The sequence below is a fragment of the Hypanus sabinus genome, chromosome 14, assembly GCF_030144855.1.
Source record: "Hypanus sabinus isolate sHypSab1 chromosome 14, sHypSab1.hap1, whole genome shotgun sequence".
In the NCBI taxonomy this organism is placed as follows: domain Eukaryota; kingdom Metazoa; phylum Chordata; class Chondrichthyes; order Myliobatiformes; family Dasyatidae; genus Hypanus; species Hypanus sabinus.
Genome location: NC_082719.1, coordinates 76,457,578 through 76,483,000, shown reverse-complemented (window position 1 = coordinate 76,483,000; position 25,423 = coordinate 76,457,578). Strand labels below are relative to the sequence as shown.

The window sequence follows — 25,423 nt, the reverse complement described above, 5'->3', positions numbered from 1 at the left end:
AAGGGATGAGCCATGATTGAATGGCGGGGTAGGCTCGACGGGTCAAATGGCCTAATTCTGTTTCTAAGTCTTATGGTTACGAAGTTTTCAAAATCAATCGGAACTGAGTACACCTCTGACGTAATATAACATCAATGATTAGGTCGGAGAGATTTGTTTATGAATCAAAAGGCAAAAGGAAAATTCCCCTGAAATAACGTCGATAAGTTCAAATGTTAAATACCTAGTCTATAAGAATAATGCCAGGTGTGGAAACTCGGTGGTTAAGCACATATAAATTACATGTTCGGATTTACGATAAGTCAAAATACACTATTTAATGACTCAGTACATGTGGTCTTTACATTGCACGGCTGTTCCTAAAGCGACCGAAACACTTAATTGAAGTTATTTATTTTAGCGTCGCAATGTTGATTTCTAAAGATTAATTGCCCAATACGAGTAAAGTTGCAACGTAGTGACTGAAGGATGTATAATTCTAAATTCACGAAACTCAATTTGCAGCTTAAAAGCTCCAAAGGGATTTACAGCACAATTAAACCTTCTTACAAAAATAAGGCCAGCTCTGACCTAGCTGGATTCTGTATCTGCTTCGTGTTGTTAGGATCTTTAATAACTTGAATCAAGGTTGGGGATCTGGTCTCTGGAATGACGTGGAGCGATGGTTTACCTGTAGCTGAGAATATTCGCAACAAGGAAGGTTTGAGTTCTATTTACGTCACTCACCTGACAGTATAATCACCCTCTGAGCGGACCTTAAGCCCCGCCTCCTCCCCACCCACGCTCCTGTTCAATTGGTTCACTGGACAGATAGGGCGTGATGAATCAGCGTCGATCATAGAATGGCGCTGCACCATTGGTTGGAAGCTGCTTGCTCTCCCGCCCCCTCCCCGCAGACACGGTACTTCCGCCTGTGGAACAAACGGACTAATCAACATGGCGTTGGGTTGTCAGTGGTCGCGTCGAGCGAGTCAGAGTTCCTTCCAGATGTCAGTGGTGAGGTTCGGCACAGAGCGAGCACGTCCCGAAGGCCAATAAAACCATATTTGATATTTTCAGCGGCGGCGTTGGGTAGTGAAGCGGACTTTGCTGCACTATGTCTCTACTTTGTGTGAGAGGTGAGTGTTGCTAAGGGGTGTGTTAAGAGTGGGGGCTGAGAGGCCTGGGGCAAAGGTTGTTGCCCACTGTGCCATCACTTCATTCAAAGTCACCGGCTGCACATATCCCGATCCCAGTGATAGGACTGAAAATGTCTTCATATCCCTAATCTGGTTGAATAAGTAAGCAGACTTGTTGCTGGTTTGAAGAACCTCTTTCGCAATCATTACTGGTTTGTAATTAACTATTTTTTTCTCATCGGCGGCATTGAATGTGACAGTTGGATAACTTGTTGCAGGTTTCGCGGAAATTTGCCCATTCTCACAGTTACTGTCGCTCCACTCCGGCTTTTCACGTATCGGGAATGATTAAAATGCTAAATACTGTGTCATCCACGGAACTTTTCGCTTCACAGTTGAAATCTGTAAAATAATCATTTTGATTTTAGTTTTCAAGAAGTATTATGGATACGCTGTGGTAAAATACTAAAGCTCGCCCGCTTTCACCGACAAGTGCAATGATTAATTCTGTTCCCATGATATGGTAATCGGTTTAAAGCCTCCCATGGAGGGCGGCTGTCACTGCAGGTCAATGGATGCAATATTCTGTAACGTGGTATAAAATGTATTTTTATTTTGGTTTGTTGATATAGTAAAATCGTTTGTGGAGCTGGTAGACAGCGCAGTCGAGTCTCGCTCTAATGATACCGGCTGAGTACTCCGACTATCGTTTGACATTTATGAACTTTTTAATACTAATTAAAATATTTACTGCGTGCTTTAGACACCCTGCACGGAGCTTTGGGTCTCTTTGCTTTGGTCGTTTGTAAACGTTGATAACTTTGCTGATAACTTTGTAGGTAGAAACTCGTGATCAACGTTATCACTCGAAATATTGAGTGTGATCCCGGTTATTCGGCACTTTACCGACTTCTATCATAGGTGTCAGATTTGTTTAAAACAGCACAATTAGGAGTTGCTTTAACTTTGAACGAATGAACTCGATCGATGATGAGGAGCAGGTACATCTCATATTTTAGGGCGGTTTTATTCACCGTCTTACTATAATGCCTACCACTCTAAATACTTAATTTGCATTTTCTGTGACATTACACTTTAAATAATATTCTATTTATTCAAAGTTCACTGCAGAAATCCCATCTTATAAAATCCGATTTTCCAAGAGTATAATATTGAGGTTAAAGGCTACGTATTTTGCAAATATTAATGGACGTTAGATACGTACTCCAGAAATCTGAAAGAGTGGGAGGTATTTGTCACTTCTGTCACCAGCTCCAGATGGTGAACAATGTCGGCGACCCTCCCCCGGATTTTGCCGTTTTGTCTTAACGAGGGAGCTTAAGATTGACTAACCCCTGATTTAAAGGAAAGTAATTTCGAAAGTGCGGGGATTATGCTATCCCCCTACACCATTAAAATTTTGTGGTTATATTTGTGTCTGCTGATCGTTATCTGAAGAATTTTAATCGAGAAAGAATTTAGTGATTTTTGTTTTCGCACGCACCCCATTTCTTGCACTAATTCGTAAGCGTTACGGTGCGGTTATAAAGCTGGTGGATTTGTTAGCATCGTATTCATAAAATCGGCATAACTATTGTTTGTCTCACAACTAACAAAAAAACTAGAAAAAAGCTGATCTTGCATTCCACCAGCTTTATAGTGGCAATTCAGTGTAATGTTAAGTGTCACAGTGCTAAGAACGATTTCTCTGGTTATTGGAGTGAGAGATTGAGGCGCAGATCTCCGGATAAGCAATTATGTGAAAGTGCTGCGGAAGGCTAATCCAGAATGTTAACAGTCTGTCTTGGTAGGATTGTGACCCAAACTCTGAAGGGAAGTCTTCTTCTTCTTCCCATTAATTGAATTTTGGTTGTGCTGTAAGTTCTGGTGATAATTGATGTCACGTATTTAAATTTCGGCCCTTAAGTGTAAAAGACATAGGCCAAAGAAGAGAAGAAACATCTATCTAAAAGCTATAATTAAAGGGCTGGATTTTAAGAATTCTCTTAAGTAGTGGAGAATAGAGCTACTTGTGGAGTTAATTCTAGAAAGTGGCTCATAGATGGGCTAAGTAGAATAGACGATGGTTGAGCCCTGAAGGGAACAAACCCAGGTCAGAGTCACAAAATGGAATGCTTGAATGGAAGCGTCACAGGTATTTTAGTTGTATGGAAGATTGTGCTTTAAGCATATCCAGTTGTTAAAATAGGTGACCAGAAATGTCTGTGAGAGTGGAACTGTTAGGCACCCAAGACTATACAGAAAAGGTCATAGACAGCAGTGTGTTAGAAACTTTCACAGTAAAAGAAATGTTTGAGACTGCAGGCAACAAGGCAAAAACAGTTTTCTATGGGCTAATATACAAACAGAAGATGAAGTTGGGTATTGTTGCAGACCTAGACTTCATGATTGAGAATAAAAGATAAAATATTCAGGTTAGAATGTAAAGACTGAAAGCTGTGACAGTTACAATGCAAAATGAGACAGTGTCATTAAATGGAATTACTGATAAAGACATTGTATTTGTAAGGGAAGCTAATGAAATATGCTATAGTCCTCTCAGTTCTTAGAAAAATGGGTTCCTGATTTTGTACTTTACTACTCAGATGCAGAAGATCACATTTAATATAATATGTCTTTCTGTTCTGGCATATTATAGGAGTGAAGATGACCTAATATCAACTGTTTGATTACCACTGGTTAGCAATTTGAGCTTTCTGTCGTGCTGAAATTGGAAGGGGATTTGGCTAATGGACAATTTGAATACAGTTTTAGGATGAATTGGCTTATCTGTTCCCTCAGCCATTATCTTTGAATGGCATAAAGGAAAGTGTATATGTTTGCCATACTTAAATGGTCTGGCCGACATGTTCGGTGAATTCCTTTTGCACATATTCTAATATACAAATGTCTTTCCTGTAGTGGGGAGATTGGAACTGAAAGCAATAGGGATAGTAGACAATAAGGAAGTGTGTGGAGATCGGAACTGTAAGCAGCAGAGATAGTGGACAGTAAGGAAGTGTGAGGGAGATCGGAACTGTAAACAATAGGGATAGTGGACAATAAGGGAGTGTGGGAGATCGGAACTGTAAACAATAGGGATAGTGGACAGAAAGGAAGTGTGGGAGATGGGAACTGTAAACAATAGGGATTGTAGACGGTAAGGAAGTGTGGGGGAGATGGGAACTGTAAACAATAAGGATAGTAGACAGTAAGGAAGTGTGGGAAGACTGGAACTGTAAACAATAGGGATAGTGGACAGTAAGGAAGTGTGGGAGATGGAAACTGTAAACAATAGGGATAGTAGACAGTAAGGAAGTGTGGGAGATGGGAACTGTAAACAATAGGGATAGTGGACAGTAAAGAGAGTTGCAAAGAAAAAATAGCTACATTGTTCAGTTGGGCAGAGCAGGGGCAAATTAAATTTAATCACAGACAAGTGTGAGATGTATGTGTTTAAATAAATAATTAGTAAATATTGCAGGTGAGTCGCAGACACGGGCCTCCTCATAAGATAATTACATATTAGCAACAATATAGGCTTGACAAAAATGAAAAGAAGAGTGGGGAAGCTACACATATTCAGACAATATAAATACAAGTGAGATGCTGGAAATCCTGAAGAAGGGTCTCAGTTGGAAACGTCGACTGTTTATTCATTTCCATAGATGCTGCCTGGCCTGCTGAGTTCATCCAGGATTTTGTGTGTGTGTTGCTTTATATTTAGAAACGATGGGGAAGAGGATGAACCTACCTTTTGTTATCAAATATACTATGCGAGAATGAGATAATTTATTTGAAGGAGAATCTGGGTGGAATCACAGAATAGTAGAGGAACTGTCATACTGCTAACTGTACATTATTAGCCACAAAATACTGAGAAGGCATAGAGGAGTAATTTGCAGAAAGGTTTAAGAATTTAGAGAAATAGTAATGGTGGACTTGAATTATTTGTCGTGTGGGAAAATAAAAAAGGGAAAATTACTGAAATGGGCATAAGAACGCTTTTTTATTTTGATCAGTCTGTTTCCAGCCCAATCAGGAAACAGGAATAGTGGATCTGTTTTTTGGAATAAGTGCATAATCTGGCATGCACAGTGAGTGTATGAAAGCAGATCTAATAGCAAGTTTTAAAAAAAGTTTAAAACATTGAAATGTAAGTTTTTGCAGGGATACAGGGAATGTGCTGGAGAGCAGAATTGATTCAATAGTTCTTAAGAGCAAGCATGGTGGATTTCTGAAACTACTTTTATAAAGATTGTCAAAATTCTTTGTTTAAAAATTGTCATAGTTTTGCGATTATAAATTTGGAAGGTAGAACTAGTGTCATTGAAACATACAGAATAAGTACAAGTTGTGTTATTAAAATGTGTCCTCATGGTACTAATGATACATACTAACAGGATCATAGGTAATTGATTTATCTATTCTAATAGCATTTTTATAGCAATTTATACAATGTACTTCGGTGATTAGTAAATGCTCTAGAGTCAGTTGTATAATGCTCTACTGTATAGAGTCAGTTAAGCAATATTGTGCACTGAATTTCATTAACATCAAGATACTAAACTATATTAAATATAGTTTAACACCTTGATGTGCATTTTGCATTAAAATAGAAATGGCATCTTTTGTATTGACTTTATTGAATCAATTAAGAAAATACTTTTTAAAATTAATACAGGAATGATACGGGATGTTGCTTCCTAACACGTTTTAATGCCTGCGTATTGAATTTTAGAAATAGTGACGTAAGCTCCTTAAATGTACGGTTATGGAAATTTTGGAATTGGTTCTTCCTTTCTAACACTGCATACTTTATTCTCAACCAGATTGGATTCACAGCTGTGGCTGATATTCACAGTTGGGTTTCCTCTCTAGCTGCAAGTTTTCCATCTTGTCAAAGCTGTTGGATGCTACCCCAGGTGGCTGTTGAAATGCTTAGATTTTGGAATATAGAAAACAGAGCAGTAGCTCACCTTGGTAGTGGTTCAGCAGACTTCTTACCAGTGGGTCCAAGTGCAGCGCTGGTGAAGCCTATGGGGGTGCTTGTTATCATCTAAGCAATTTGCTAGAGTCTCTAATCGTCTATTAAAATAATTTAACTCATTTAAAAAAAACTGTCACTTAAATCACCTTTTGAACAATAGAACTATTAAGAAATTGAATGAAAGGTTTCCTTTCTTTCTTTAAAAAAATGTCTTGCAGGTATATCAGGTTAAATTCAATAGGTAAAATTAGTTTAGGTTGATATGTGATTTTAAAAAAAAATCAGAAAGCACAGGGTACACTCAGTGAATCAGACAGCGCTTTGAGAGAGAAACCGTTAATATTTTGGGTCAATGGTCCACCTACTGAATTTCCATCTGAAATACTAAGATGCTGACTGATTTGCTGAGTACTCTATTATTGTTTTTGTTTCATATTTGAAGCACCTTTTTAACTTTTCTAATCTTAAAATGATAACCGGATTTCAAACTTGCACAGTGACAAGGACATTAAGCTGTGTTTTCATGTCTGTGGAAAGAAATAAAGATATTACCTTTGGAGATCAATGTTAGGGTATTTTTTACTCCTGTAGGGATGTGTTTGTGTGGACAGCAACAGCATTTGTCTGCTCTCTCCAGTATCCAATGAAGACATGTTACTTTCTGTGTAGACCAGGGCATGAAAAGTGAAAACTTCCTTTTCATTTGCAGAACCATGCCTCAAAAGTGAGAAGTACAAATATGCCACATCAGATGGGGAAAAAAGATGTTGAAAATTCTGAATGGCAAAACAAAAAAAATCTGGAATTCCTCAGTAAGTCAGGCAGCATTTGTGAAAAGAGAAGCTCAGCTGAACTTTCAGGATGAAGACCCTTAATCAGAACTGGAAAGAGAAAAAGCAAGCTAATTTAGATTTGCAGAGGGGTGGGGTGTGTTGGAAAAGTCAAAAGGATTATCTGTGATAGGATAAGGCCAGAATTACTGTGGGACAAAAAGTTAAAACTAAGGCATCCAATATATGGGTTAATGGAGGCAATGTTTTTCTTGTGTGAGAGAGAATCTGAAAAGAGAACATAACTGCTCTGACTTGGCAATTGGGGAGTGAGGACAGAAAGAAAAGCACAAAAGTTTCGAAAGGCAAAGTTACAGGGCATGTCCAGATAGTTATGCTGTGCTAGTGAAGAGAGAAGAAATCAAGCCTGTATCACAGATGGTCAGGCTATTTCTGATATGGACAGAGAAAGTGAGTTATCTGACATTATTGGAAAAAGTTGATGTGGAGTAGGGAATGTTATACGGTGTTACAACAAAGACGAGGTGTTGCTTTGAGTGTTTGTATTGGTCAGAGAATGAATTGAGATGGCTCAGCTTTTCTGTCCAAAAGCTCTGAATTTTTCAAGTTTCATATTCAGCAAGGAGAGGCTGATGAAAGGAGAAGATTGCAGTCAATCAGATGAGTTGCATTGTAAAAGGTGGACAAAATCAAAAAGGATGAAACGGGACTGAATGTGTTATATTTGAATGTGTGTTGTTACGTATTCAGGCAACAATAAATACATGAGTTCGGCATGGGTTTTATATAACAAACAACACATTTATTAAACACAGAAAACAAACCCCCCCAAAAGTAAACAAACACTAACGTAACCGGAAACAAACTGCGGTGCGGCAGCCCAAACAGTTCTTAAAGCGATATTGCAAAAACAGTTCTTTAAAGTGGTATTGGCAAAAGTTCGATATGCTCACAGTCCATTTAAAAAAGGAGAGACTTTACAAGACGATTTAAATTCTCTTTCACGTCGCTTGGCTTTGATCCCCGACGTCGAACTTCCCACGAAGAATTTACGAAACGAAACGGCTTAAAGGCACTGACCTTTCCTTCCTCACCACCTTCAATCCTTTCTGGTAAAACCCAGGGATTAACACGAAGATAGTCAACAAAATCCTTCCGTATAAGGATCAAACAAAGGTTGAAACCCGTTTCACCGTAGAAAGCGATTCTCCTCGATCTTTAACACCCGAACGTCGATCTTCACTCTCCACTGTCTCGAACTAGCAGAATCGTAAAGAACCTGCTGGCAATGACCTTTTAAACTTTAGGCATTAGATAAAAACTTCATCCTTCAACTAAACTGCGTCATCGCTTAAAACACGCAGTGGCATGAAGTCAACCTGGCAAATCCAGCCACGAACTGCCCCTCCTCACAAGGTGGGGTCTACCTTTTATAACCTGTAAAAAAAAACCTGACACATGATCTCTACTGGCGGGAAAATGACGTCACTCTACCATCACAAGACCATCACCTCAAGTCCAGTATAGCTTCAACCCCAGTCACGTGACAAGGGCACCACTGTCATGTGTCACGAGTACGTAACACCTCCCTCCAAAAAAAAAATTTGATCTGACAAGAACAAAAATTTTTAACAATTGCTTTCAAGAAAAACAAAGGTGTAAATTTTATAACATATACAATACACCACACCATCATATAACAGCTTATAACTCACAATACAGTAGGAGTGTTACAATTGAAAAAAAACCACTCCATAAAAAAAATTACAGTGTACATTCAACATCGAGATAGACAATCAGCAACCACATTATCTTCACCTTTAATATGTTATCACAATATTGTACTCTTGTAACATCAAACTCCAATTTAATAATCTTCTGTTTTTGTTTTTCATCTTACTCAGAAAAACTAACGGATTATGATCAGTGTAAACAATAAGTGGTTTTTGAGTTGTACCAACATATACCTCAAAATATTCCAAAGCTAAAACAAGAGATAACAATTCTTTCTCTATTGTCGAATAGTTTCTTTGATGCTTATTAAATTTCTTAGAAAAGTAAGCTACTGGATGATCAGCCTCATCACCCTCATTCCCTTGCATTAATACTGCTCCTGCCTCCTCATCACTAGCATCCACAGTCAATGGAAAAGATTTTTCAAAGTCAGGTGCCTTAAGCACAGGTTGTTGACATATCATTGTTTTCAATTTTTCAAATGCTTCTTGACAAGGCACCGTCCATACAAACTTCTTATTCTTCTGCAGAAGGTTAGTTAATGGAAGGGCAACATTAGCAAAATTCTTACAAAATTTCCGATAATATCCTACCATTCCCAAAAACCTTCTGAGAGTCTTTTTCCCCGTTGGAGTGGGAATCTCTAAAATTGCCTGAACTTTTGCCTGAACAGGAGCTACCTTACCTTGACCCACAACATAACCAAGGTAAGTCACAGTGGCATGTCCAAATTCACTCTTAGCTAAATTAATAGTTAAGTTAGCTTTTGAAAGCCTTTCAAACAATTTCTCCATCGCAATAATGTGTGCTTCCCAAGTATCATTTCCTGTCACTAAATCATCAATATAATCATCAGTATCTTTCAATCCCTGAATCACAAAGTTAATCATCCTTTGGAAAGTACCTGGGGCATTCTTCATCCCAAATGGAAGATCATTATACTCATATAACCCAGATGGAGTTACAAATGCAGAAATCTCTCTACCTCTGTCCGTTAATGGAACACACCAATACCCTTTCAATAAATCAATCTTTGTAAGGAACTTTGCTTTTCCAACTTTATCTATACAATCATCTACTCTAGGAATTGGATATGCATCTGTTTTCGTTACAGCATTCACCTTCCTATAATCCGTACAAAACCTAATACTACCATATGGTTTTGGCACCATAACACATGGCGAACTCCAATTCGAGTTAGAATGTCGAATGATATTATTCTCTAACATATATTCAATTTCTTTCTCAGCAAGTTCACATTTTTCCATGTTCATCCTATATGGATGTTGTTTAATAGGTTTGGCATCTCCAACATCTACATCATGTGAAGCTATAGTAGTCCTTCTTGGAACATCTGGAAACAACTCCTTATATTTAAAAATTAACTCCTTCATTTGTTGTCTCTGCTCTAACTATAAATGTGCGAATTTTTCATCAATATTTTCCAGAATGGTTGAATTTGGTAACCTAACAGAAACAATGTTGGATTTAGAATGAAAGTCAGATGAATCATCTATCATGTTCCTAGTTAAATCAAACTCATTCTCACTAACCACTACAGTCACAGTATCAGATTGTTTCTCAAAATATGGTTTTATCATATTTATATGGCAAAGTTGTGTTGACCTTCTACGATCTGGAGTTCTTATCACATAATCCATATCATTGATTTTAGACACAATTTCATAAGGACCATGAAATCTAGCTTGTAAAGGATTTGTCTGCACTGGGAAAAGAACCAACACCTTATCTCCAGGCTTAAACATCCTCCCCCTAGTTTCTTTATCATACCAAGTCTTCATTTTCTCCTGAGCCAACTTTAAATTTTCCTTAGCTAAGCTACAGTCTTTATGTAACCTGTCCTTAAATTTCAAAACATAGTCCAACAAATTAGTGTGTACTTCCTTACTAACCCACTGTTCTTTCAATAAAGCTAAAGGTCCTCTAACTCTATGCCCAAACACAAGTTCAAATGGACTAAAACCTAAAGATTCCTGTACCGATTCCCTTACTGCAAATAAAAGTAAGTTTATACCCTCATTCCAGTCACTTTCATTTTCCACACAAAATGTCCTAATCATATTCTTGAGGGTAGAATGAAACCTCTCCAAGGCACCCTGCGATTCTGGATGGTATGCAGACGAAGTGATTTGCTTAACTCCCAATTTATAAACTACCTGTTGAAACAATCCAGATATAAAATTACTGCCTTGATCAGTTTGTATCTCCTTAGGTAATCCAAAATAAGTAAAAAAATTTATAAGGGCCTTTGTCACAGTTCTAGCTTTTATATTCCTAAGTGGTACTGCCTCTGGAAACCTAGACGAAGTACACATGATAGTCAACAAATACTGATAACCAGTTTTTGTCTTTGGTAATGGACCAACACAATCTACAATAACTTTAGAAAATGGTTCACCAAATGATGGGATAGGTTGTAATGGAGCTACTGGTGTAACCTGATTTGGTTTACCCACAATTTGACAAGTATGGCACGTTTTACAAAACATCGCCACATCATTTCTTAGACCAGGCCAGTAAAAATGTTTTAAAATCTTGTCCACAGTTTTCCTTACCCCTTGATGTCCACCTAAAGGCACACTATGAGCTAAAGTCAAAATCTCATTTCGATAAACTTTTGGAACAACTACCTGGTAAACAACATTCCATTCCTCACTTGCAGGAATTGTAGGCGATCTCCACTTCCTCATCAACACTCCTTTTTCCAAGTAATATCCTACTGGCACCTTCTCAATTTCACTATCTAGTAAAGCCTGCTCTCTTAATTTTATAATCTCAGAGTCTCTATTCTGCCCTGCTATCATCTCCTTCCGAGACAAAGATAAATCTTTATAGTCAGACTTACTCCCAGAATCTTGTTCAAACGACGAAGATAAGAAAGTCTCTGACACATCCTCAAAACTCGAATCCTGAGTTGAACAGTCCTGAGTAACAACCTCATTCTGCGCATCAATCTTTTTAGCCATAGCTCTAGTCACAACACAGGAAGAATCTGAGTTAGAATTCAACTCTGGTTCCTCTGACTCCATTGTCAAGTGCACTTCAGGAAAAACTTGTCCACCTGACAAGTCATTACCTAACAATAAAGAAATACCCTTCACAGGTAAGCTATGCTGTAATCCTACTTTAACAAATCCTGTAACTAACCCTGACTTTAACTTTACTTTATGTAAATGTACAGGCATAAAATCACTTCCAACACCTCTTATGTAATTTACCTCACCAGTATCAGACTCTTCATTAAACTTCAACACACTGTCTAACATCAGTGATTGAGAAGCACCAGTATCCTTAAGGATTCTTATTGGCACCAGAGTAGGTCCTTCTTTCAAGGATACAAACCCTTCAGTTATAAAATGATGATATCCCTTTCTAACTTGGTCAGGCTCTAACAAAGCCTCATTTGTGTTTATCAAACCCTGTAACTTTACAGGTGCTTCAGTATGTTGCACACAAGCATCTGGAACTGCTTCCTTCTCTTTCTTTTTCAATTTGAAACAGTTAGCTATTACATGGCCAGGCTTCTTACAATAGTTACAAATAAGACCAAACTGTCTTTCCTTCACAGGCTTTCCTTTCTCATTAACCTCTGATTTAATTTCTGATTTACCTTGAATCTCCATGTTATTTTTCCTCTTAAAATTTCTGCCCTGAGGAAATTTATTCTTATGGATTAAAACATACTCATCAGCTAATCTAGCACAGTCCTGCAATTTATCAGTATCCTTCTCATTTAAGTAGGTCCTTACTTCAACAGGAATGCTTCTTTTAAATTCCTCCATTAAAATCAGCCCTCTCAATGTATCATAGTCCCCATTTACCTTTTTAGAAGAAACCCATCTCTCAAAACACATAGCTTTATCATAGGCAAATTCCACATAAGTTTTTTCCACAGACTTTTTCAAATTTCTGAATCTTTCCCTATAAGCTTCTGGGACCAACTCATGATGCGTTTAAGATAAGCATCTTTACAATATCATAATCAAGTGCTTGCGCAGCTGTTACAGCTGTGTAAACTTGTTGTGCTTTGCCTTTAATTACACTCTGTAACAACACTGACCATTTATCTTTCGGCCACTCTGACAACCGAGCAATAGTTTCAAAATGTTGAAAATATCTTTCCACTTCTGTTTCACTAAATGGAGGGAGCAATTTAATTTCTTGACTAGCAACAAACAGTTTTTTAGAACCAGAAGACTGATTCCCAGACCTTAATTCCTCCATTGCATATGCAAATTCTCTCTGCTTTTGTTCCGCCTCCAATTTACAACGCTCCAATTTCATTTGTTCGATTTGCAACTGCATCTCCAGATTACTTATTGGAAACAACTCTAAAACTGAATCATCAAAAACACCCGAGACCACATAGTGTGACGTGATTTTTCTCTGTATAACAGCCTTAGATGTGGTCTGCAAAATATCTTTGTTGCAATCTACTAGCTAACTCAAACATCTCAGTTTTTTCGCCTTCAGAAACTCATCAATATTCATTGCTGCCGAATACCACAAGCCAAACAAAAGAACTGAGTAAACCCCGTTTCCAAAACACTGATTCAAAAGTCAGCAAGCATTTAAACTCAAACGATCCAATCCAGACGCAGCCCCCATATTTAATGTTACGTATTCAGGCAACAATAAATACATGAGTTCGGCATGGGTTTTATATAACAAACAACACATTTATTAAACACAGAAAACAAACCCCCCCAAAAGTAAACAAACACTAACGTAACCGGAAACAAACTGCGGTGCGGCAGCCCAAACAGTTCTTAAAGCGATATTGCAAAAACAGTTCTTTAAAGTGGTATTGGCAAAAGTTCGATATGCTCACAGTCCATTTAAAAAAGGAGAGACTTTACAAGACGATTTAAATTCTCTTTCACGTTGCTTGGCTTTGATCCCCGACATCGAACTTCCCACGAAGAATTTACGAAATGAAACGGCTTAAAGGCACTGACCTTTTCTTCCTCACTACCTTCAATCCTTTCTGGTAAAACCCAGGGATTAACACGAAGATAGTCAACGAAATCCTTCCGTATCAGGATCAAACAAAGGTTGAAACCCGTTTCACCGTAGAAAGCGATTCTCCTCGATCTTTAACACCCGAACTTCGATCTTCACTCTCCACTGTCTCAAACTAGCAGAATCGTAAAGAACCTGCTGGCAATGATCTTTTAAACTTTAGGCATTAGAAAAAAACTTCATCCTTCAACTAAACTGTGTCATCACTTAAAACATGCAGTGGCATGAAGTCAACCTGGCAAATCCAGCCACGAACTGCCCCTCCTCACAAGGTGGGGTCTACCTTTTATAACCTGTAATAAAAAAAAAACAAAAACCTGTCACATGATCTCTACTGGCGGGAAAATGACGTCACTCCACCATCACAAGACCATCACCTCAAGTCCAGTATAGTTTCAACCCCAGTCACGTGACAAGGGCACCACTGTCATGTATGACGAGTACGTAACAGCGTGGTATATGGAATAAGGTACATAAACGTGGAACACAGTTACAGATTGGCATGTATGACGTTGTGCACATTACTGTATTATGTCTGACAGACAGACAGACAGACATACTTTATTGATCCCGAGGGAAATTGGGTTTCGTTACAGCTGTACCAACCAAAAATAGTGAAGAAATATAGCAATATAAAACCAAAAATAATTAAATAATAAGTTAATCATGCCAAGTGGAAATAAGTCCAGGACCAGCCTATTGGCACAGGGTGTCTGACACTCTGAGGGAGGAGTTGTAAAGTTTGATGGCCACAGGTAGGAATGACTTCCTATGACGCTTAGTGTTACATCTCGGTGGAATGAGTCTGAAAGAAGATAATAGCTGGGAGCTTAAAGTCCTACACATTGTGTCGAAAAGGAAGGTAGAGGGCTGGCATGGTTCTTTTGATTTATAAAAAATGAAATCAGATTATTAGAAAGAGGTGACATAGAGTCAGAAGGTGTTGAATTGTTGAGAGTAGAGCTAAGGAACTGCGATCGTAAATTGATGAGAGTAAATATATGGTATACAAATGATGAAAGGAAATAGAAAATGCAAGCCAAAAAGGTAATATTACAATAATCACGGGGGATTTCAATATGATGGTAGATTGGGAAAATCAGGTAGGTGCTGGATCCCAAGAGAGGGGATTTCTGGAATACATATGAAATTGCTTTTTGAGCAGCTTGTGGTTGAGTCTAATAAAGGATCAGCTATTCTGGACTGGGTGTTGTGCACTGAACTGGAATTGATTAAAGAGTTTAAGGTAAAAGAACCCTTAGGGACTGTGTTAGAATTCACCCTGCAATTTGAGAAGGAGAAACTAAGTATCTGTATTACAGTGGAGTAAAAGGAATTACAGAGGCATGAAAGAGGAGCTGAACAAAATTAATTGGAAAAGAACACTGGCAAGAATGATGGCAGAGCAGCAATGACTGTAATTTCAGGGAGCAACTCTGAAGGCACAGGATATATACATCCCAAAGGGGAAGAAATATTCTCAAGGGAGAGTGACATAACTGTGTCTGATGAGAAGTCAAAACAGAAAAGCCAAAGAGAGAGCATATAATAGAGTAAAAAGTAGTGGGAAGTTAGAGGATTGGATGGTTTTAAAAGCTAAAAGTCATTAAGAAGGAAAAGATGGAATATGAATGTAAGCTAGCCAGTAATATTAAAATGTCTACCAAAAGTAGCAGAAAGTGTAAAAGCGAAGTGAGAATGGATATTGGACCACTGGAAAATGATGCTGGAGAGGTTATAATGGGGGACAAGGAACTGGTGGACAAATTGAATGAGTAATTTGTATCAGTCGTCGCTGTGGAAGACACTAGCATTATGCTGGAAGTTTAAGTATGTCAGGGAGAAGAAGTGTGTGAAGTTGCCATTATTAGGGAGAAGATTCCTGGGAAACTGAAAGGTCTGAAGGTAGATAAATCACCTGGGCCAGACAATATACAACCCAGGGTTCTGGAAGAGGTGGCTGAAAAGATTGTGGAGGCATTAATAATGATCTTGCAAGTATCAATTGATTGTGGCATGGTTCTGGAAGAATGGATAATTGCAAATGTCGCTCCACTCTTCAAGAAAGGAAAGAGACAGGATATTATAGGCCAGTTAGTCTGACCTCAGTGGTTGGGAAAATTTTTCAGTTGATTATTAAGGATGTGGTTTCAGGATATTCAGAGGCATATGATAAAGTAGGCCAACGTCAGCATGGTTTCCTCAAGGGAAAATATTGCCCTGCAAATCTTTTGGTATTCTTTAAAGAAATAGCAGAACAGGAGAGATAAAGGAGAATTGATGGATGTTGTGTATTTGGACTTTCAGAAGGAATTTGACAAGGTGCCACACATGAAGCTGTTTAACAGATTTAGAACACATGGTATTACAGGAAAGATATTAGCATGGATAAAGTAGTGACTGCTTAGCAGGAGGCAAAGAGTGGGAAGAAAAGAAGCCTTTTCTGGTTGGCTGCTCATGTCTAGCAGTGTTCCACAGGGTCTGTGTTGGGACTGTTTCTTTTTAAGTTGTATGCCAATGACTTGGATGACAGAATTGATGGCTTTGTGAACCTGTTTGCAGACGATACAAAGATAGGTAGAGGGGCAGGTAATTTTGAGGAAGTAGCGAGGCTTCAGAAGGACTTAGATTAGGAGATTGGACAAATAAGTGGCAGAGGGAATGCAGTGTTGGGGAGTGTATGGTCATGCACTTTGCTGGAAGAAGTAAAAGCACAGACTATTCTTTAAATGGAGAGGAAATTAAAAAAAAAAGGACACAAAACGCCTTGGGAGTCCTCATGCAGGATTCCCTCAAGGTTAATTTGCAGGCTGAGTCTGTGGTGAGGAAGGCAAATGCAATGCTAGCATTCATTTCAAGAGGACTAGAATATAAAAGCAGGAATGTAACGTTGAGGCTTTATATAGCATTGGTGAGGCCTCACTTGGAGTATTGTGAACAGTTTTGGGTCCCTTATCTGAGAAAGGATATGCTGACATTGGAGAGGGTTCAAAGGAAGTTCACGAAAATGATTCCTGGCTTGAAAGGCTTGTCAGATGAGGAGTGTTTGATAGCTCTGTGCTTGTACTCAGTGAAATTCTGAAGAATGAAGGGTGACCTCATTGAAACCTATTGAATGTTGAAAGGCCACGACAGAGTGGATGTGGAGAGAATATTTCCTGTGGTGGGGGAGTGTTAAGACCAGAGGACACAGCCTCTGAATAGAGGGATGTCTGTTTAGAATTGAAATGAGGATGAATTTCTTCAGCCAGAGAAAGATTAATTTGTGACATTTATTGACATAGGTGGCTGTGGGGGTCAAGTTACTGGGTATATTTAAGAAGAGGTTGATAGATTCTTGATTAGTCAAAGCATGAAGGGATATGGGTAGAAGGCAAGAGATTGGGGCTGAGAGGGAAAATGGATCAGCCATGATGAAGAGGCAGAGCAGACCTGTTGGGCCAAATGGCCCATTTCTGCTCCTATATCTTATAGTCTTTTCTTTTATGGTTTATTGGCTAGCTAATCTCTCATTTATGTTTGCTCTTACTGTATGTTAATCTTTCAATTGATGGCCTTGTTTACAGCATATTTCTGGCTTGATCAGAGATATTTCCCTTGACCTGTCCATCTCTCCCCAGTCTCTCTGCAAGTTAAAATTGACTTGCTTTTTCTTTCTTCAGCTTGGGTCTGTGAACTGTTGTTTTACTTTCCACGCCTGCTTCCTGACCTGCTCAGTGTTTCCAGCGTTTTCTGTTTAGATGTAAGTCAAATTTGATGTGATATGAATAGTAACATTCTAATTATATTTCTTTATTGTGTTCAAAGCATTTGGCAAAACAAAAAAATAGTGGGAGAATTGATCTATATGTTGTAATGTGATAGAAATGTACATAAATATGTAACTATCTTTATGGGTTTAATGGGATGAACTGGGAAGTATTCTGATCACCTTCGAACCTCTAGCTTACCTTTGTGAATAGTGAGAACATTGCTTTGCACATTTATCTTGAATGTGCGTTCAAAGGTACATTTAATGTCAGAGAAATGTATATAATATACATCCTGAAATACTTTTTCTTCAACCATCCATGAATACAGAAGAGTGCTCCCAAAGAATGAATGACAGTTAAATGTTAGAACCGCAAAGCACCCCCAGCTCCCTCCTCCCACGTGTAAGCAGCAGCAAAGCAACGATCCCCCCTCCTCGCTTTATGTTTTATTTGTGGTGCCAACAAAGTGAAACCTCTGGAGCATTTGGGTGACTTGATCTGCTTTGAATGTACTGTGATTTTTTTTTAAAGTAAATAATTTGGACTCTTCGGACACGTGGCTCAGCATTGAGGCAGTAGAGGAATTTTGAGAGGCAGAGGCTGTAGGAGGTAGTGTCTTGCCTTGCGAGATACTACCAGCTTAGTTGCAAGATGATCGTTCTGTGACCATATGGATTTTCGTGTAGGTACCCTAATTTCTTACCATATGCCAAAGGCGTTCTGCTTGGTGGGTTAATAGCTACTGTTAATAGCCCGTAGTGTAGGTTGGGGATGGAGATTCTTATGTGGAAAACAGGTCTGGTGTAGTTGGGGGAAACACACAAGAATGCTGGAGGAACTTAGCAGGTCAGATGGAAAAGAATAAAGGGTCGACATTTCAGGCCCAGGCCCTCTATCAGGCCAGGAAAGGAAGGGCAAAAGAAGCTAAAACACGAATGAAGGGAGGGGAAGGTAAAGGTAGGTGGGTAGGTAGGGGAGGGGAAGATGAAGTGAGAAGCTGTAAGGTATTAAGTGGAAAAAGCAAAGGGTTGAAGAAGAATGAATCTGACAGAAGAAGAGAACGCACCATGTGAGAAACAGGAGGGGAGAAATTACTGGAAGTTTGGGAAGTCCATATTCATGCTGTCAGAATGGAGGCCACCCAGCTGGAATCTGAGGTGTTGTTTCTCAAACCTGAGTGTAGCCTCATTGTGGCAGTAGGTGAGATGATGGACTGCCATGTTGGAATGGGAATGAGCTGTGAAATTAAAATGGTTGGCCACCAGGAAAGCCTGCTTGTTGCATACAGAGCAAAGGTGCTGGACAAAACAGTCCCCCGCTCTGCTATGGATCTCACTGATGTAGAGGCCACACTAGGAGTACTGGATAGAGTAGATGATCCTTACAAACTCTCAAGTGAAGTGTTGTTTCATCTGGAAGAATTGTCTGGGGCCCTGAATGCTGGTGAGGGAGAAAGTGTAGATTTAGTTCCACTTGCAGAGATAAGTACTAGGAGGGAGATCAGTGGAAGGTGATGAATGGACAATGGAATCATGGAGAGAGTGATCCCTGCAGGAAGTGGAGAGTTGGGGGGGGGGTGGGTTAGTGTTTGGTGGTAGGATCCTATTGAAGATGGCAGAAGTTGCGGAGACGTGCAAATGTACACTGTTGTAGATGGATATTTGAAGCTGGTGTGCATACGGTGGGCTGGAAGGTCTGTTTCTGAGTTGAGTGACTTGATGAGCTATCAACCACTTCTGTGACATTTCAAATATGTTACATAACACAGTACAAAAAACTAGACTGAACTATGTAATTAAAAAAAAACGCACACAGAGAAAGCTGCACTAGACTACAGAACTACACTGGACTGCACATAGTGCACAAAAACAGTGCAGGCATTACAATAAATAATAAACAAGACAGTAGGGCAAGGTGTCAGTCTAGGCTTCGGGTATTGAGGAGTCTGATAGCTTGGGGGAAGAAACTGTTACATAGTCTGGTCGTGAGAGCCCGAATGCTTCGGAGCTTTTTTCCAGATGGCAGGAGGGAAAGGAGATTGTATGAGGGGTGCAAGGGGTCCTTAATAGTGCTGTTTCCTTTGCGGATGCAGTGTGTAGTGTAAATGTCCGTGATGGCAGTAAGAGAGACCCCGATGATCTACTCAGCTGGCCTCACTATCCGCTGCAGGGTCTTGCGATCCGAGATGGTGCAATTTCCGAACCAGGCAGTGATGCAGCTGCTCAGGATGCTATGTGATGAGGATGGGGGGTGGGAGATGGACTTCCCTCAGCCTTCACAAAAAGTAGAGACGCTGCTGGGCTTTCTTTGCTATGGAGCTGGTGTTGAGGGACCAGGTGAGATTCTCCATCAGGTGAACACCAAGAAATTTGGTGCTCTTTACGATCTCTACTGAGGAGCCGTTGATGTTCAGTGGGGAATGGTCACTCCATGCCCTCCTGAAGTCAAAAACCTGAAGTCTGACAACCAAGTCCTGGCCTTCACACATGGCTTAGCTATGAAGCCTTGCGGAACCATTTCTACTGACGGGAGAAGGTAAAGGTGGGATGTGATTTGCAGTTTTTCTTGGAGAAGGAGAACTCTGCTTTCTTGTGGCTCTACTCACTCATGGGGAATGCTTTGGGAGTAAAGCCCAAGAGAAAGAGCTGCAGTCTCTTAGGCAATCCATTGTTGAGCTCAACGCTGTCTGACAACTCCTGTGACATGTATCGGTCTCTGCCATTCCTTTGGATTCATCAGCTGCATGGAGAGGGTGTGCCTCCTACAGGGACAGCAGCTTGCTCTCCATATTGTACTATATCTCCGTATCGTGCATATCACGTAGGTAGCTGGAATGCAACGTGCATTGTTCACCCTGACCAACAGAGATCCTTAATGAAAATGATAAATAGTATTAATTATAAGCATTTCGCAGACCCAGAGCAGAGGCTATTGCACCATATTTTAGATTGTGCTGTATTATTTAAAATATTATTCTAAAATATGACCCAGAATTCATCTGATTCGCAAGATTTTGAATGTGTGTGCACAGGTGCCTTCTGTGGCTCCTGTTGTAAGCTTTCCTTGAATGTAAAATTCAAACAATACTTTTCAAAACTATTACTTTTTTCCTTAAGATAAAACCACTAATGTTTTATTCTAAATTTTCAAAATCTTGGGTACTGTTTGTTCATTATTGGAGTTCTATAACATATTAGATTTTCAAAAACCATGGCACAGTAATTAAGTTTGCCTGGTAATCCAGAGGCTTAGACTAACAATCAAGGGATGTGAGTTTGAATTATAGCGTGGCATCTAGGGAAATTAAATTCAGTCAATTTTGTAACGTGAGGTTTAATTTTTGAGAAAGCTTGCTTACCTGTTTCTTACCATCAGCCATTAGGCTCTATAATGAGTTGACCTTTAGCCGGGGAATTGATGACCCCCCCCCCCCCCACCCCTTTAGACTGTTTTGGGTAACTTATTCTTTTAATTCTTTCTTATTTCTCTTCTAATATTTGTATATCTGTGCACTTGTAATGGTATTGTGACACTGTGGTTTCCTTTGGGATCATTTAAAGTATCTATCTATAATCTAGCATTTTGTGTGTATGGCTTGGATGTCCAGCATCTGCAGATTTTCTCTCTTCTATCTGTCTTGTCCTGGTAATGACAATGAAATAACTGGCTTAGCTGAAATTTTAAAATTTGCTAGATTGTAGTGGGGGTGAAACGTATCTGGGCCTTATTATGTAGGAATTCTAATACTCAATGGGCCAAGTGGCCTGATTTTTCTCCTATGTCTTACGGTCTTGTGTTCTTGATTTAGCTTATGTGTTGTTTCTTACTGATAGCAATATGGTTGACTGTTTAGTAAGCCATTCGGTTGTATGATGCTAGTAGGTATACTGAATGTATCATCCAACATCAACCTGTGATTTGGATAACACCACAAAATCCCTGGTTGTCTCCAAATCCTGTAACGCCATACTTCACCAGTTCTGGCTTGCAATAGATGTGAGGGTGTCTTCACTTCAGTTGGGTTGACCTCATTATATTGTACCATTTGCTGTGCTACAAAGACCACTCTGCCAGAGGGTGACAGGTTGACTGTGGCCATGGATATTTGGTTGTGGGATCTTTCTATTTGGAATGAAATATGCTATATATTATTTATTTTGCTGAGTTGGAGAGGTCACATTCTTGCTCTATCTCATGATACCTGAGCACATTGAATTCTCTCATGCTTGAGAATAGCAGGTGTAGTGGGCACAGCTTTGTGAGGATTGTTAGCTCCCCCTTAGTGTTGGATTGTATGGATGTTGGTAGCAGTCATGGTGCCTTCATTTTGCAGCATTCAGCATTTTAGTCATTGCAGAGAACCAAAGCAAGGCTTCTGGCCAACAAAAGCAGTCTGTAGACAATATGGCTCTTGGTTTTAGTGCATATCTTAGATTTGATTTTTAAAAATTTCCTAGGTCTCATGAAAGGGCATTTGCAATGTTTCTCTCTACAGTACCATTTTGTTTTCACTTTTACGTTAAGTACATCACAAATGTAATCCCAAACTGGCTAGATTCCAGTTAGTGACTTGAAAGGAGAAAGGCACATTGGTCCCGGAGGACTAGAAGATTGCAAATGTCACGCCACTATTTAAGAAGGCAGGAAGGCAAAATAAAGGAAATTATAGGCTAGTTAGCCTAACCTGTGTGGTTGGGAAAGTGCTGGAGTCTATTATTAATGATGAGGTTTCGAGATACTTGGAGAGTAATGATAAAATAGAGCATGCAGTTTCTAGAAAATGATTGAATTTTAACCAACATTCCTTAAAACCAGTTCTTTTACCAATGCTTTAGATTAATTGAAAAGGATTAATTGTTCTGTTAGCCCATTAGCTTCATTATGATCTGATGCACAAACCAGTAAGGCTGAAGAAAAACCCAAACTAGTCAATGGGTATTGGAAGGACAAATATACAGGGAGATTGCACTGAGTTGTTCTAAGAACAGAGTTGTTATAGCAGTGTTTTTAACTTCCTGAACACAGACTGGGATTGTCATACTGTAAAGGTCTTAGATGGACTGGAATTTGTTAAGTGTGTTAACTAGGGAGAGTGCAACTTCCTCTTTGGTAATACAGTAGAACATGGCAAGTTACTGAGATGACAATGGGGGAGCACTTTGGGTTCAATCACCGTAGTTCTATTAGTTTTAACATAGCTAATGGAAAAGGACAGAACTGGTCCACAGGTTCAAATTTTAAGTTAGGGCTAAATGAATTTTAATGGCATTTGACAGGAGCTTGTGTGTGTTGTTTGCGGGCAAATAGGCACTTGGGTGGCTTTTGAAAGTGAGATAAGAGAGAGCTCAAGGTCTGCATGCTCCTGTTTGAGTGAAAGACAATGCTGGTAGGAGCAGGAAATGGTGGATAATAGGTACTGAGGCTCTGTCCAGGAAAAAGGAGGTATGGGTTAAGTACAGCAGCGAAGATCCAGTGAATCCTTGGATGAGTGTAAGTAATGTCGAAGTGTTCTTAGAAAGGAAATCAGGAGGGCAAAGACAAAGCATGAAATAACTTTAGCAGAGATTAAGGAAAATCCAAAGAGATTTTATGAGAATATTAAGGTAAAAAGAGTAGTTAGAGAGAAGAAAAAGGGCCCCTCAAAGGAATAAGTGGAAACTTACTTAATATATTATAAAATTAGAGTGATCAAAATAGCTACAGACCTTTCATTGGTTGGGGAATGACTATGGCTGTTGTGTCTTCGCTATAATATGCAAGCCAGGGCAGTACAATATGGAGAGCAGGCTCCCCCCTCTCCATGCAGCTGGTGAATCCAAAGGAACGGCAGAGGCAGATATAGTTTGGCACCACCAGTTTTGCAGGAATTGCCAGTTAGCATTGAACTCAAAGTAGGACTGCCTTAGGGGCTCCAGCTCTGCATTTTTTCTCAGGGTTTACTCTCGAAGCATTTCCTATGAGTAGGTGTAATCACAAAGCAATGGAAGTTTGAGACCAGAGTTTTCCTTCTGGATGGGTTGCCAACCATGGCTGATGAGCCCTATCTGCCTGGAAAATACTTAGCGATGTTGATAAAAAGAGACACAATTAATGTTTCTGCTCCAGCATTCTTTATTTGTATTTCAGGTTCCAGCATCAATAATTTGCTTATTGATTACTCTTGAGAGTAGTATTGATTTCAGGGTTAGAACAGGACAAAAATAATATTTTCTGTCAATGGGAAAATGATAAGAATGAAACTGAATTAAAAAAAAACACAAAATGCTGGAAATAACACAACAGGCCGGGCTACATATGTGGGAAGAGAAACAGAGTCAGTTTTTCAAGTTGGGAGATCCTTTGTCAGAAGAGAAAAGAATCAGAATCGTATCTATTATCACTGATGTTTGACACAAAAAATTGTGTTTTGCACAGTAGTGCAGTGCAAAGACATAATCTGCAAGTTTCAAAAATGAATAAATTGTGCAAAAAAAAGCAATAAAGAGTTATTGGTCATGGACCATTCAGAAATTTGATGGTGGCGGGGAAGAAGCTGTTCCTAAATCATTGAGCGTGGGTCATCATGCTTCTGCTTCTGTTTTCAAGTGTATTTACAGTTTTGGGGGTTTGAATGTCCTGATTTATATTCTCTATATTGTGTCGTGGTTGGTCTGGAGTTTTTTTTTGTTGTGGGGCTTGGGGAGGATACTAACTTTACATGACTTCAATTTGGGTGCTTTCTCAATTGTCTTTTTTGTATTATATTGTATGTTTAATTTTGCACTGTATTAATTTTTTTATTTTGGTTTGGGGTTTTTTTTATTTGTAGTGTTGTAGAAAATGCATTAAAAACCAATAAAAAAAATCTCCTCTAACTCCTAATCAAGTTAATCAGCTGTCATGCCTTCTTCATAATTGCATCAATGTGCTGGGCCCATGATAGGTTCTCTGAGATGTTGGCATTCAAGAACTAAAAGCTGTTACCCTACCCACTGCTGACCCTTCAATAAGAACTGGTGTGTGTTCTCTTATCTTTTCCTTTATGAAGTCTACAGTCAGTTCCTTGATCTTGCTGATGATGACTGTGAGGTTGTTGCAGTACCTCTCAACCAGCTGATCTACATCACTCCTGTATGCCTCCTCAGCACCATCTGAGATTTTACCAAAAACAGTGATGTCATTGGTGAATTTATAGATGGTGTTTGAGCTGTGCTTAGCTGCACAGTCATGAGTGTATAGAGAATAAAACAGTGGGCTAAGCATACATCTTGGTTTGCTTGTGTTGACAGTGAGAAAGAAATGTTATTACTGATCCACACTAATTGTGGTCTCTCGATAAGGATGTCGAGGATCCAGTTGCTGAGGGAAGTACAAAGTTCCAGGTTCTGAACTTGGTGAGGGAGGAACATAATTTTTCAAACTGAAGCAACAGTTCATTAGCATTTCTGCCAGTCGAGTGGACTGCATTCAGTGTTCACTACATGGTCTCCTCTACATTGAAGAAACTGAAGACAGACTGGTTTAGTGCTTTGCAGAGCACCCAAGTTTGGTTCATAGAGGCAACCTAAAGCTTCACATTGCCTGCTACTTTAATTCCCTAGAATCAGGCAAAATTGCAGGGTGGGTGAGAGAAGGATTTGTCTTTGATAGGGCAAAACCAGGAGGACTGTGGGGATAAGGTGCAATCAAAGTTAGCTGCCCATTGAGTGAATATGAACAGTTAGCAGGTGAGAGAGGTGACAAAGGAATATGGAAGCAGTGAAATACAGCACAAGGACATGCCCAGCAGATTGCACTGACGTGTGTTTCACTCAGAGGGGGACATGTCCAAGCTGAGCTAATGTCCAAGATGATTAATACAGACCAAGAAAGCAAGTTACCGAAGGTGTAGAACTCGTATTGAGTCCAGGAATGTGAGGTGCTTTTCTTTAGGTTTGTGTTGTGCCTCATTGTGAAAATACATGAATCCAGAGTGGGACAGGGAATTAAGCTCACAGGCATTGTGAAGCTCTATGC

The 25,423-nt window shown here is 39.4% G+C and overlaps 1 protein-coding gene across 3 annotated transcripts in view; it reads left to right on the top strand.

The window, feature by feature from the left end:
* The first annotated feature begins 922 nt into the window (after positions 1–922).
* The window catches only part of LOC132404887 (protein unc-13 homolog B-like), a 439,816-nt gene continuing 415,315 nt past the window's right edge, over positions 923–25,423 (top strand). For all 3 annotated transcript variants that reach the window (XM_059989454.1, XM_059989453.1, XM_059989452.1), the window contains exon 1: positions 923–1,118. In XM_059989454.1, coding sequence (XP_059845437.1) covers positions 1,097–1,118 — 22 coding nt within the window. In that variant the 5' untranslated portion in view covers positions 923–1,096. The remainder of the gene's footprint in view (positions 1,119–25,423) is intronic.